This window comes from Doryrhamphus excisus, linkage group LG5 (assembly GCF_037039965.1).
Source record: "Doryrhamphus excisus strain RoL-2023G ecotype Guam linkage group LG5, RoL_Dexc_Guam_v1.1, whole genome shotgun sequence".
Lineage (NCBI taxonomy): Eukaryota > Metazoa > Chordata > Actinopteri > Syngnathiformes > Syngnathidae > Doryrhamphus > Doryrhamphus excisus.
Window position 1 is genome coordinate 12,231,716 of NC_136361.1, and position 14,255 is coordinate 12,245,970.

Consider the following 14,255-nt stretch of genomic DNA (forward strand, 5'->3'; position numbering starts at 1 on the left):
TTGTAGTTCTCCCATGTTTTAGTATGTACTATAACATAAAAAATAAATAGCACAACTCTCCAGGTACAGCAAAGAATGAAACTTTTTGTAATACTTCTCCTGTCTGAAGGTTGAAGATGACTAAAGACAAGTCTTCATAAGAAATCTGACCCTTTATTTCAATACAAACAATATTACAAAAGACATGTGCAACACGCATAGACAGCAACAAGGAAGGAATGCTAAACGCATTAAAAAGGGATTGAAAACGTTCATTAAAAAAAAGCATTGTACATTTATTTACAAAATGAACTTTGTGATGTATTTGTCCCATCACTCACTGTGGCACATTGAGGCTAACCCTTTAGTTTGTTGCAACGCTAGCTGTATCCTTATATCTCGCGTTACGTGTCACAAAAGACCATTTTCCAAACCCCATGCTACTACCACTGAGAGGTAAGCACTGCTACACATATTGTGGCTTGGCAGTATGAGATCTAACAGAGGAAATAAAAACAAGGGATTAATTGTTGTGACGTGAACTGAATGGGGTGCATCTGCTTCATACTCTTACTGCTCAATCAAAGTGTAAAGGCAATCCACATGATCAATGTACTTCATACACAAGAAGACAACTTCACTGGCCTTGTGTACACGTGAGCACACAAATAAATACAAAGTAATAATGCCATACAAAACAACAGAATGAGTGGTTGGCTGCTGTCTTTTGTAGGTATTGCTTTCACAGCATGTGGACATCATGTAAACCAATGAAGTAATCATTTTCTCTTGAGACACAATAACAGATCCCATGTAACAAAACAGAAGGCGCAAGATTCCCTGCATCGCTGCACAAAAAAAGGGAGATACTGTATTGATGCTACTTGAAAAGCAGCAGTGGTGACAGTGAAGTTGGGTTGTTATCTGTCGTCTTCACTGTTATCTGACATCTTTGGCCACTTTGAGGACTTTGTAGATGTGATTGGCAAAGACTGTGGTGAAGTGAGGCCACGAATTCCTTGACATGTGAGTGCAAAGAGGAGTTTTACCCATATTTTCGGGATCCTCCACATCCCAGATCTCTGGCATGCTGCAGCCAGGTCTAAACCAAAGGAAACATGTCACTCATAAACTATGCCAACTAAAATGAAGATCATTTGTAAAAGTAAACAGTTGCAGGTTATGAGTGTGTACTGGTGTGTGCCGTACCTTGTCCTCCTGGTGCACCAAGAATCTTCCAGAACAAAGTAGTCCACTCCCAGCTTCTTTAGGTTGCTCTTCACGCTGTCTACAGACATGCGGCTGTACATGGAGTAGACCAGCTTTGTTCTCTCCCTGTAACATCAACACACATTAGCATCACAGCCATTGCCTCACTTTCAACACCGCTTCTCCTCATAAAAGTCCAGAGTAGCTGACTTTGGATGAGAGGCAGGATATACCCTGGACTGGGTGCAGTGTGTACTGGTCTCGTGTAGCCTTATCTGAAGCTACAGTGCATGGAATGAATAACATCGCTTATTAACTCATTCAATCCCAGCCATTTTTCATAAGACAACCTCTTCAGTACCGGACATAGTTAACAGAAAATCACAAGAGATCCAAGACACTGCAGAAATTACTTGAAAATTCCCCCCCGACTCACTCCAAGAGGTGCTGAGGCACGTTTTGATACTGCCTGCCTGCATTGTTTGTGTTGCGTTCATCTTCCATTCATAACTACTTCACAGAAATTATGTGTGTCACAAATTTTGAATATTTCACAATTTTCTTTGCCCACTGGCACACAGCTCCACACAATTTACACATACTTCTCACGTGTTAGCAACCAATTTACTTATTGGCATGCAAATTTGTGCACCACTGCAGGGACAAAGATCGTGCAAGTGTAAACGCAGCATAACTAAGCTTAGTGGTCTAATTATTGCTACATTTGTTCTCCTGCCTCTTTTACTGTACCTTCTCCCAATAAGCTGTAGTCAATAAAGGTAAGGAGTTGACATTTTTTTTTATTGCTGTTCCATGGAATTATTTTATTTCATCTTTTAATTACTGCATTGTACATGTCCTTCATGTGTTCCTTGTACAGTGTTTGACTACTATTACTACTACAACAACAGTTACATGGCTCTCACTGACCTCAGACCAGCGTCTTCATAATGGGGGTGGTTGACGATGGGGCGACCGGTGGACAGCTTGACACTGGCCATGGTGGGCATGGCTCCAGCAAACACAGAGTCTGGATCACAGATGACAAAACACAGTCACAGGGCGCTGGCCGTGCCAACTACAACAACAGCATTCCTCACCAGGGCTGGTGTTCTCCTGGATCCAGTCCAGCAGCTCCTCCTGCGGCATGTTGCTAAACTCTCCAATGATGCCCCACTGGGCCTGCAGGTTGGCCACTCCTTGTACTGCCATTAAGGCCAGGACCAGGACCACAGCGGCCCGGTGCTTCACCTTCTCCCCGAGCCAGCTGAACAACTACATGGTACTAATAGTCACGTGCATGCTCATCCACGTTTAAAGTGCTGTCATTGGCTGAGACCGACCTGTCTGGAGCAGATCAGCGAGGCCATGATGCACATGTGAGGCGTGAGGAAGAGCTTGAGTCGCATGATGAGGATGGCCAGTAGAGTGAACGCCACCAGCTGCAGGCTGTGGTAGGCCATCTGCAGGGCCACATAGGAAATATGCATAATACATATTATGGACATTAGAACATCAGAAATGAAATACAAGGAAATATATCTTACTTCTCCTTTGGTGACGTCACACCTACAACAGAGATAACAAGAAGCTAAGAACAAAAACATTCACCGGTCATATCATTATGTCCACACACCCACAGCTGACCTTACAGCTCTGTCACCCTTATCCTCCCCATTGTTCTCTACAGACGCCTTCCCTCCATCCCTCAGGAATCGGAAGACATCCTGAACAATCTGAAAAGGACACAGAAGAAATTGCACACGGAGCGGGATGCCCGTTTTAGTGACCTCCTATGTAAAAACTGAAGAAAAAGATGAAGTGGGAATGTCGATGCTCTCCAAAGACTCACCGTCTTTGCTATCAGAGCAACCAACAACACATTAACTGGCAGCAGCAACGTTTTCAAGTAGCGTGTAGGAGTCTGATGGGGCGAAGATGAGGTTTAAAACACACACACTCGCACACACTGATGTGAGTCCATTTCTTCACCTCCCACTCCATGAAGTTAAACTCTGCAGCACACGTGTACATGAGTGTGTGGAAGTCCTTGTAGCTGCTGAACTTGGACTTGATCAAGGCACTGATGTGAGCCTGGAAAACAACACCCATCATGTCTGTACATTATTTACAGCACACTGTGGCTTGGTACAAACACATAAACCTAAAGGGAATTGTATGGTTCTAAAAAGTGCACTTAATCACTCTAGTGAGCAACTCTGAGAGAGAGTGCTTCCTCAAGTGACAGTCGCGCTTAAAATTACAGTAGTTCTAAGTCACAGTTACTCTCAAATGGACAGCAGCACTTAGTAACACAAACTAACCCTCTTAAAGAAACAGTAGCTCACCAAGTGACAGAAGCGCTTAAATCATTAATTGAACAATTACGCTCACTACATCAGCTCTTAAAAGCAGCACTAGGGGACAATATAACAATTGATCCTAATCTCCTCAAACAAAAGGCATCATTAAAGAGACAGTAACTCACATCATCTGAAGCACCAAGGATTGTGGACAGCAAGAATTTGAGCAGAACAGTGGAGCCGACCCAAACTAAAGCCTGCATGACCTGAGGGGGAAGGGCACACATTAGAAACTTAAAACAAAAGGAGATCAAGTTTGTATAACATTGCATAATTACAGCCGGGAATACATTTGGACCATAACACATTATAGTGGTACTGCTTGTGAATGTAGCTTGTAGGGGTGTCATGATACACTCAACTCACGAGACGAGACGATGCACAAGATGATAGCTTAACATTATTTAACAAACAGAAACATTTTTATTTAACTGAGTCACAAAACAATGCATGTACATTTTTAGATGTTTTATAACTTTGCATGCATGACCCAAGGATGATGCTTTTAAACAATTTTTCCACAACTTGAAGCAAAAACAAAAAATTGTGAGTTAAAATAATGATGGCAATTGGAGCTACTACAACTTATTATTTGTTAAAGGGGACCTATTGTGATTTTTGCACTTTCCTGACCGATAAATGTAGTTAGAATGTTGCATCTTTGTGTTAAACAATGGAAAAGTTTCAGATAATGGGGTTTGCACATTTGGAAGTGAGGTCAGGTCTGCAGCCAATTAAAGGTAATAAAAGGGATTACTGTACACCCTTAAGCACAGTAAGTTATCAAAGTGGATACTAGAAGAAGCAGAAGGTGGTCATGCCTACCCAGAAGACAAGGCCAGTTTTGAAGATCTGAGTAAACCGATCCCTCAACGCAACGATAGCCTGAGAAACACATATGTCAACATGGTCTACAAGAAAAGAACAATTATATCGGACTCTACTGCTCCACCTGACATCATCCATACTGGACTTACCCAGATGGAGACAAGGGAGGAGGCATAGAAGGACGTGAGGAGCATGGAGTTGCCAAACATCAGCACAAAGCAGACGGCCAGCGTGACCTGCGGAGAGTGAATACAAAGGAAAGGAGGTGCCACTGAGCACAGTCCATCAGCAATGATGGATGTCAGTTTTAGGACGCAAAGGTGTACTATACCATGTGAGTGACCAACACTGACTGCATCTTAGCAGAACTGAGGTAACCCAGGATGTAGGACGCAAACAAGGAAGCCACCTGATAAAAGAAAGCAGACATTTTAAACCCTGACATTTGTTTCCATTACAAGTTGAATAGCTGGCCCATTCATGGCATCCTATGGCAGATTTGGACTTCCCCTCGGTTTACCTGAGTGAGCAGCACAAACTGGGCAAACTGCCATGGCAGCATGAAGCATAATGTGGAGATGCCCAGAGCAGCCAAGGCCATCCTGCCCGGGTTCCGGGTTCTAGAGTGGAGGATGGCGGGGGGGCAGAAACAAACAAGAAGGGCACCAATTTAAAAAGCTATTTAAAATGCTACTGGTGCAGCACTTTGACAAAATAAACATTACATGGCAGTGTTTCCCATACATTCCTTTATTTGTGGCGCACACCAATAAAGAACACAACAGGAGTCTTTACCTCAAAATGAAAGTGAGGAGCAACATCTGCAAGACGAGGAAGGGGTAGGCAAAACTCTCCCTCAAAGGGGGAGTCCACATCACACGGGTGCTCTGACACAAATGGACAAGATGTTCTTGGTTTAACGATAGCAACATTCATGTTTTAGCATCCAGGAAGTGCCCTCACCTCGCCGTGATTGAAGAAAAAACACAAAGTGGTCACAATGCCGCCCAGCCGGCTGCCACTAGAGAAGAAACAAAAAAGAGGATGTTCTCCATCACTGCGTTTAAATTCCTTTTGTTGGCACCTTCCTCATACCCAACAGGTTTTTCATAAGGTGAGTGAGACGGATGATTACCTGAGGTAGGTGCCATACAGGAAGAACAGGCTCAGCATCGCACCGTTGAGCAAGAATACACAGGTGACGTAGAAGTACGCCGGGTCACCCATGCCTGACATGAAGAATACACATGTAATGAGAACAGGCGTTAGCAAGCATGTGTGCTCAGTTTTTATCCACATACACCTGAGTGACAAAAACATGACACAGAGGTAAACACAGTCCATCACTGACTTTTCATTTTTCATGTTTATCATACAGTGGATTCCTCTAGCAGACAAGTCAACAAGTAACTGCCCATTGTGCTTTTATTCCCCCAAAATAGGCCGTTTTCTCATTCACCCTAAGTCGGTATTAATTTATATTAAATATGTGATCATAAAGCTAGCCACTATAGAGGAAGACGGAGGCCCCAGTTGTATCACCAGGTCACTTTTCCCAGGAAAAATTGTCTGTAGCTGCAGAACATAATAGCTTATCAACTTTTAGAAGTAGAAGTAACTTTTGTATTTTTTCAAAATACGTCAAACACAAAAGCAGCTTGCACAGATTCCAACTCAAGAGGTTGTGATTACGGATGTCCCGATCCATATTTTTTGGCTTCTGATACGTTTTTTTTAATGGTCTTGCCGATCTGGTACTGATCCTTTCTTTCTTTGTTTTGGTAATAATTTTGTTTGTGGAATTTTAGAATACAGTTATGAAAATAGCTTTCTTCACAGCATTACAAATAACGCAACCAAAGTATTGCTGAATTTTCTTTTTATCAAACAGCATGACCAAGAACTTTTCTATTACACAGTATGACCAACAATAAAAGATCCAATAAAAGATAAAACGGGAAAATATGGTCATGCAAAATACTTTTAGACTAAGACTAGACTTTAGGACTAATCATTTGCCATGGTTACAGATCAATTTGCGGTGTGATTTAGAATAAATAAACTGTTCAACTTCAACGCAATACTAATTGATTGACAGTCCCTCGTATAAACAACCAGCGGTTGGAGTGGAATTTCCTGTGTGAGCTTCCCACACCATGACACAGCAGCCCAGGCACAGTGAGGGGGAAGTACCACTGTAGCTACGGAACTCAATATCCAACATCCAAAGTGAAAATAACGTCACCATTGTACACGACAGACATATTTGCATGGTGCTGTTGCGTTTTCTTCTTCTCGTGGGTGGCGGGGGTCGAGTTGCAACCGCCTATAAGGTGCATTACCCCGCCTACCATTTTGGCAGGTGCAACAAAGAACTGCTAACGTGTGAGTCTATGTTATCTTATTTATGTGTATAATGTTTTACTTTCTCTGATTACATCTACTATTGGGTAATACAAATGTAAAGGTGACTGTATATTATTTCATGTGCGGAGGGCTGTAATAATGTAAAAATAATGATTTAAACATCTTAAACAGGTTATTGCCATAACTACAAAAGTATTCAATTTATTAAAACTGAATCTTAGTTCGCAGAAATTCACTTATGGCGGTCTTGTCTTGACCCAATTAACTGTGATAAACGAGGGATGACTGTACATATAAGTATAGGACGTTTATGACAGGAGTGCCTTCTTTTGGGCCAACCACTAAAGAAACAGAGTCAACTTTTTTGTGTATTTGATCTTTTTTAGGAGGTTGTCATGACAACTGACACGAGTTAATCTTCTCACAAATCCATTCAGTGTCTCCCACAACGAACCACTCTCTATTGCAACACATTCATGTAAACACTGACTAATCAATAAGTGAACTTCAACCCCCACATTATTTACACTTTGGCAAACAAGTGTTTGTGTGTAATAAAATAATTTTACTAACTTGAGTCACCACTTTCTTCCTCCTACTCTACTTATTCTGCTATGGTAGCTTGACAGTCTGCACACTCATTGTGGACGTGTGTGTATAAATTTGTGTATTTGCAGCCCGCACAGGGTCTCCATGGCGACTGTTTGTACCTTCACAACTGTCCACAGGTGTCATGCCTTCTCCTCTATTGATGGACCAGCACATCTTGGTAGGGATGCCAAAGTAACCCATGACACCCATGTACATCCGGTACCAGCTGGCCAGAACCACCTGGGGAGTACACACACACACAAACACAGTTTCAAAAGCTTCCTTTGTTTCTGAGGAGCAAACACACACACACACAAGCCTCTTGTCAAAGTGGGTCTAAGACTGATTCCATAAGGAACACTTGGGGAAAATGAATATATGATTAATGATGATATTTTCATCCAATGTAGGAGCAGGCTATTGCTCTGACGCTTTTCTAGATGGTCCTGGACTGGTTGTATTTAGTCAGAATCCCTGACAGCAAACGTAAAATGTGTAATTAGAAGTCCAAAATGACCTCTGGGTAGAGATTGAACCTCTTCAGGGTGTTAATAACCAGCGGGTACTCTGTCAGCCGATCATTCATCACCATGTGCAGGCCCTGCAGGAAGGAGGGCGCCTCGATGATGGTCTTGTAGTAAGAGTAGTACAAACCCTGAAATCCATACAAGACAGACACCATCGATTAAAAGCATCAAGTGCAAACAGAAGGGTGGCCAAAATACCTGATGTAAAAGGAAGCTTTTTACTGTGTCAGACAGCAAACACCATTCTGCTTGACGTCATAGAGCATGTATTTCCTGGTTACCAGGAACGCTTGTACAGCGCAATACATACGATTGCAGATCTTACATAAGATAGGTGACTATTACAAACAACTCTAAGTATAATGCAGTAAACTAGCAACAATAATAACCACAGTAACCTTAATAAACATGGTAATCTCTGACAGTGCAGCACATAGAGCACATCTGACCATTTCTGTACGGAAAGCCATCTCCTTCTCCAGGCTGGACAAGTGTGAAAAGTGTCTGTCGTTCTCAAAGAGCTGTGTGAGATGATACCTGAAGTTGGAGGAAAATAAATGTGAGACTGGAGCTTTTAAAATCATGACTGTAGTGTCATTCATTCATTCATTTTCTACTGCTTTTTCCTCATGAGGGTCGCGGGGGTGCTGGAGCCTATCCCAGCTGTCTTTGGGGGAGAGGCGGGGTACACCCTGGACTGGTGGCCAGCCAATCACAGGGCACATATAGAACCATTCACAATCACATTCACATTTGGAGTGGCCAATTAAATGTGGGAGGAAACCGGAGTACCCCGAGAAAACCCACGCATGCAAACTACACTCAGAGATGGCCGAGGGTGGAATTGAACCCAGGTCTCCTAGCTGTGAGGTCTGCGCGCTAACCACTCGACCGCCGTGCTGTGTGTCATTCATATATTATACAATATATATAATAATAATAAACATAATAATAAACACTCACCAGTGGAGATATCCGCTTAGGGTAGCTGTGGGCAGAAGAAATAATAAAGAAAAAAACAATTAGAGAGAGAATAGTTGAGACAGTACTCTGATGTGATAATGACGTTTAGCAGATCAAGTTTGTAAGGGAAATTGTGGTTTTAGAGAGTAAATAAACGATGTCTAATGACTGGTAGCACAGGTGAGCTAACGTTAGCCTAATGATGGATAGCAGATAACAAGTTCGTGTCATTTATTCATATTTAGCCTGTTTTGGACGTCCAGTGCTAAGCTAGCAGGCTAACGGTCGGAGCTTACCGAGGAGGAGAGTGAATCCCAGCCCGGCCGCCCCCCAGCCAGTCAGCCCCAGCTTGTTCCTGATGCCCGTTAACCCGTTTTGGTGTGAGCTTCCACCGCCGTGAGCTTTGCCATCTCTGCCTGCCCGCCTGAAGACACTTTTAGTTCCAGGAGGAATCGGCGAGGTCTTATCGCTTTTGTCACCCTGCGAGGAAGAACTCTTCCCCGTCTGCTTTCTATTTTTGGCCGCCATGGTCGCCACGGAGAGCCAGTACGGGTAGGCAGCGAGGAGGAAGCCGGAGGTGAGCGCGATGTGAGCGGCCACACAGCGGCGGCGTGTGCCTGCTGGCAAGATCCGCCCCCGAATCACTACTTCGCTTCACTTTCTACACATAGGGGCGTTAGGATCGAGCCAAATATCGACCATTTGACGAATAACGGTAGTGTCCGTATCGGGCCGATACTAGCGCTATGAGCTCAATATTTTTAGTTCCATTAGTTATTTTCACAAATATCTATGTTTGTGATATTTTTTTGTTTGATATTTTATATTATGTATTATTTTATTTTATATTTTATAATTTTTTGTTACAACTCGGGGAATGATTCATTGGACACATCAGTCCAAACGATTTGAACAGGAGCCAATTGTAGTTGCTTTTGTTGAATAATATGTATCATTTTATGTACAATCGCAATCGCAAGTAATTTTGTCAAGAATGTTTAAAATTTCAATGTAACTATATCGATTTCAGTATTGCAAAACCGGCCTTGAATCAACTTGATATCGCATAGATATTTTGGAGTATCGCCCAACGCTGCTACACATTAGTAAGAAGTTGACAAGTATTGAACGACTCGTTCAAAACTCGCGAGTTTGTCATTGATTGGGACTCATGGGTACTCGTCTCTTTTAACTCGTTCACATACTCACCACTCGCCAAACCCACCACTAGGTCGTGGGTCTATCCCAGCTGACTTTGGGCGAGAGGCGGGGTACACCCTGGACTGGTCGCCAGCCAATCACAGGGCACATATAGACTAACAAACAGAAATGGACTACGCATGCAAACTATACACAAAGATTGCGGAGGATTGACCGAAGGCCTTCCGGATCTTTTCCGGATCTCCTGACTGGACCACAGTGGCCAACCACTGCTACTGCAACTAAAGGAAATCAGGCAAGATGTCAAGCTCCTCCATTGAATGGAGGACAAGTCGGAGGAGGAGACGTTACGCCCTGTGCCGGGTGATTTGAATGAATTGGGTACCCGATTCGTGCAGGTTTATGTGCATACACTCTGTATGAGTGAATAGAGTATCCGTTTCACAACTTGTTCCACATGTGCGGGTTTCTGCACATGCGCTCTGTGACCCCAGTGAATCAATTACCCAATTCACTTAATTGAGTGACTCAAAAGAACTCGAGTCAGAAAAAGGAATCGAGTTTCCGATCAATACTACACATACAATTTTCGACAAGTGGTGAAACGCTGCTCCCACATGGACATTTAACGTAATTACAAGAAGCTTCATCTTGTAACCATGGTGAAGCTGAGGGCAGCGCCACTGGACCCGCTGACACTCAGTAAAACGCGGTCAACACTATTGAGGCCATTCAACTGTACTACGGATATTGAGCATTATGGGAGGGCTCACCAAAAGTGAATAAAGAAAACACACGTTTATAACCACATATACACGTCATTCAGTCGTACTATATAGTAGCTAACTCTTTTTACACTTGTATGTCAGCTACTGTCACCAATAGTCTTCATTACTTTTATGGACAGAATTTCTATGAGCAGCTTAAAAAAACAATACGGTAATTAATTGTTTTTCCATGTGTGAGGGCCCCAAAATAAAATTTTGTTTAGGGCTAGGGTCGGCCCTAGCAGATGATGTGGTCCTGCAGGATGGAACACAATATCCACAGGCGGGTTGGTGCGGACTCTGCAGTGATGCAGATTCTACATCAGGCCATTTAGGTGAAGAGGGAGCTGAGCCGAAAGGCAAAGCTCCCAATTTTACCTGTAAGTCTACATTCCTACCATGAGCTTTGGGGTAGTGCTCCAAAGATCAAGATTGTGGGTACAAATGGCCCAAATTATTTTTTTCTGTAAGGCTGCTGGGCTCTCCGAGGTAAGGTAAGAAGCATTGTCATCCGGGATAAACTCAAAGAAAAATTATCCCACTTTTTTGTTGTTGAGTATGCATTAGCATCAACCATTTATGTGTGAAATGGCAGAATTTATGACACAAGTGGTGTCCAAAGCGCAGCCTGGGGTCATTTTCATCCCACAGCTTATTTATTGGCCATTGGCATACTATGAAAACAATGGGATATATTAAATGACACAAATATCTTAGAAAACTGTATACTGACTTACATTTTAGAGTTGTTCATGTATAAAAAAAGTGGCACAGCAGACTTTAAATTTTTTGTATGTTTGGATACCCCCATGTGTGTACCTAATGTTGTGGCTGGTAGGCTTTTGTGTCCCACAACCTGGAGGTCAGAGTTCATGGTAACTTGCTGAGACAACCCATTCAGTGACAGAGTAGTAACAGCAGAGGGAGCTGCTGTAAACAACATGGAGGACCTTTGACTGAGAAGCAAAACATGTTTTCCTCCAACTGTTGTCCTGCCTGCTGCGCTCCTCCGGGGGGAGGGGAGTATTTCCAGCCTGATAATGAACATGTGGCTCTCAACACCACGTATACCACACACCTCTGGTAGAAAGACCAGGAGCAGTGGAGGGGATTGACACACTTTTCTACAAGATTTAAGACAAAACAAGAGAAAGGTGCTGTCTAAGAAGACCACACACAAGTTTGGAAAAACAAAACAGTGTTTATTAAGACAACCAAAAAAAAGGGCCTGAATACTCAGGAACATTATCAGATACTTCGTTACGAAGCAGTCGTGCATTTTTCTTTTACACGGCGCACAAATACAAAAAAAATGAAACAAAAACAGCAGAACCCCCAATTGGAATTCCAAAAAGGTGAAGAGCACCACAAAAATGTCATGTGACAGGCAAACCCTCCCCCCTTTACAAGCATTACAAACAAACATCAGCCACAGTTAGTAAGCCCTGTGGGAAATGGCTGTGCTTCCTCCTACTTTTCCATGCCCCCCCCCAACTTCACTTCGAAAGTGGAGGCTCTTCATTTAGAGCAGTTATCAAACTCAAGGCTGGCGGGCCACATCCGGGACATCAGGTCAATTTAAGAGACCCCTGATGGCCCAAATCTGCAATGGACTCATTTATATTTCTGGGTACAGAAAGACATCTTTCCATTTTGACAAGACATTTTTCATTCACTGCAAACTGTCTTCTTCTTTTAAAAACGACGACGACACTCAAGTGTCTACTTGTCGCTTGTTTTTTTTTTACGATTTCAAAAATAGCTACCCACCAATTCATTAGGAAAAATATATTTGGGTTATTTAGAGCCCAAATGCGCCCACAATGAAACCCTGCATCAACAAGGACAACACTTGTGTTCAAACAGACAGATCACACTTACTGTCAGGTAAGAAAAGAGTTTGACAAACATGTGTCTAGTTGAGGTTTAACTGGTGAGAATAGCTGCTCCCATGGAAGTTAAAAGGAGAAGAAACTAGCATGTAAATGAAAGGAGGATGGAACACTTCCTTCCTGCCTTCTACTGCCAGCTTTAGAGTGTAAACAAAATGGCCAACACGACACCACCCTCAACCGTCATGTGGGAACTCGTTTGTACCGTAGCCCCTTTCCCTCCCCACCAAATACAACACAGACGGATTAATGGCGTGAAGTGGGGAAATAAAAACATGTTTAGGTTGATGTTCTTGTACGTCCGAGAAAGAAATTGATCGAGCAGAGACCCCATCTTCTTACAATCACACTCAAAACAGCCTGGATGTTAAATATAATTTCTCAGATGATGTTATTAGATGAAAGATGAGGGGGGGGGGGGGGGTATCGATGAAAGTGATCTTATCCCGGCTTATTGGAGACCCTGCGACCCCCCCACCACCACCAGTGACGTCTGAGTTCCGGGAGATTTTCAAACATAAACAACGTTAGCCGGGCGGCTAGCAGGCTAGCGAGCGAGGCTAACCAGCCGCTGACGCAACACAGTGAACAGTCCAGACAAAAAGGGTGAAATTAGAAAACACAGCTACCAGTCTTGTGAGTTTAACTCGTCGTCTCATAGCGCCATTTGTGGAGAACCTTGCTTCCCCAGGAGGAAGGGAAAACGAAAAAAAACGTCCCGGGTCCGTGTGTGTTAGCCGGATCAGCAGGGCACGTTGTCCGCCGCCTTGGGGAAGTCACAGTCTGTGGTCGAGAACTGAAGCCTCCTAACGGCCTCTTTGATCAGGTTCCCCGATAAGATTAGCTCCTGGAGCAGACGGTGCGGGTCGTCCTCCTCGGCGTGCATTCTCTTTTTGCTCCACGGTTTGATTTGGTCCCATTCCTGGTCGCTCGATCCGGGGATGTTATACGGACTCGCCCGGCTGCTTCCACGGTTCCGCAGCCTCATACAGCAGCCTTGGCGTTTCTGAGTCGGTGCCCCTGAACCACCACCGATGATTGACGCCGGGTTGACCCCGCTGCCGCCGCCGGTGAGTCCATGCAAACAGGACACCGCCATGGTCTTCTGGTGGCTGCTGCTATTGTTGTGGAGCTGCAGCGCCTCGCCGATCTTCGTCACCAGCGCGTCCACCTCTTTGGAGCCGACGGTAACCGACTGCTCCAGGAAGATATAGTTCTCCTTTCGACAAGGCATGGTGACGGTCGGTGTTGGCGGGTGAGAGTGTGTGGATGTACGTGTTTTTGTTGTCAAAGCTCGATGAGAGGCGCCACGCCGCACCACTCCTTGCTCTCCCACGCCGCTCCGCAGACCAACAGCCTCACTTCATTTGTAAACAATGGCTGACGTGTTGGTTGGACTGTACCAAGTCGCCTCAGAGGAGGAGGGGTGTTTCACAAAACAAAACACTGCCAGCCACCAAGTAAAGCTGTCGTAGCGACTAGTAGCTGCGACATCCTCTAGAATCCGTCAAACAAAACCATTTTCAAACTATTGTAATACACCCACGGTTATGTAGGGGTTTAATTTACTAGCGCTTTGACCCCGAACACTCCCCGGATGTTGGACTC

General features: G+C 43.9%; 2 protein-coding genes across 2 annotated transcripts; both read right to left on the reverse strand.

The window, feature by feature from the left end:
• Positions 1-137: 137 nt before the first annotated feature.
• dpy19l1l (dpy-19-like 1, like (H. sapiens)) lies at positions 138-9,477 on the reverse strand. Its single transcript, XM_058053693.2, has 22 exons — positions 9,124-9,477; positions 8,828-8,852; positions 8,314-8,401; positions 7,855-7,992; positions 7,457-7,577; positions 5,515-5,608; positions 5,343-5,400; positions 5,175-5,266; positions 4,900-4,999; positions 4,711-4,788; positions 4,529-4,615; positions 4,377-4,436; positions 3,677-3,757; positions 3,181-3,282; positions 3,041-3,112; positions 2,836-2,924; positions 2,736-2,757; positions 2,532-2,651; positions 2,289-2,463; positions 2,119-2,218; positions 1,189-1,314; positions 138-1,081 (listed from the first exon to the last, which is right to left on the reverse strand). Exons 1-22 carry the CDS (start codon positions 9,353-9,355, stop codon positions 919-921), a joined length of 2,223 nt encoding a protein of 740 aa, XP_057909676.2. The 5' UTR covers positions 9,356-9,477; the 3' UTR covers positions 138-918.
• Positions 9,478-11,936: 2,459 nt separating this feature from the next.
• Positions 11,937-14,017, reverse strand: gbp (glycogen synthase kinase binding protein). The gene has a single exon (XM_058053229.2). It carries the CDS (start codon positions 13,879-13,881, stop codon positions 13,390-13,392), a length of 492 nt encoding a protein of 163 aa, XP_057909212.1. The 5' UTR covers positions 13,882-14,017; the 3' UTR covers positions 11,937-13,389.
• Between the last annotated feature and the right edge of the window lie 238 nt (positions 14,018-14,255).

Bases quoted from the DNA above. Each gene is read 5' to 3' on its own strand.
- dpy19l1l (XM_058053693.2), bottom strand. From the start codon at position 9,355: ATGGCGGCCAAAAATAGAAAGCAGACGGGGAAGAGTTCTTCCTCGCAG. The intron at 4,789-4,899 runs GTAAACCGAGGG...TTCTTTTATCAG, and splicing joins AGTTTGTGCTGCTCACTCAG to GTGGCTTCCTTGTTTGCGTC. The intron at 4,616-4,710 runs GTATAGTACACC...CACTCTCCGCAG, and splicing joins CAGTGTTGGTCACTCACATG to GTCACGCTGGCCGTCTGCTT.
- gbp (XM_058053229.2), bottom strand. From the start codon at position 13,881: ATGCCTTGTCGAAAGGAGAACTATATCTTCCTGGAGCAGTCGGTTACC.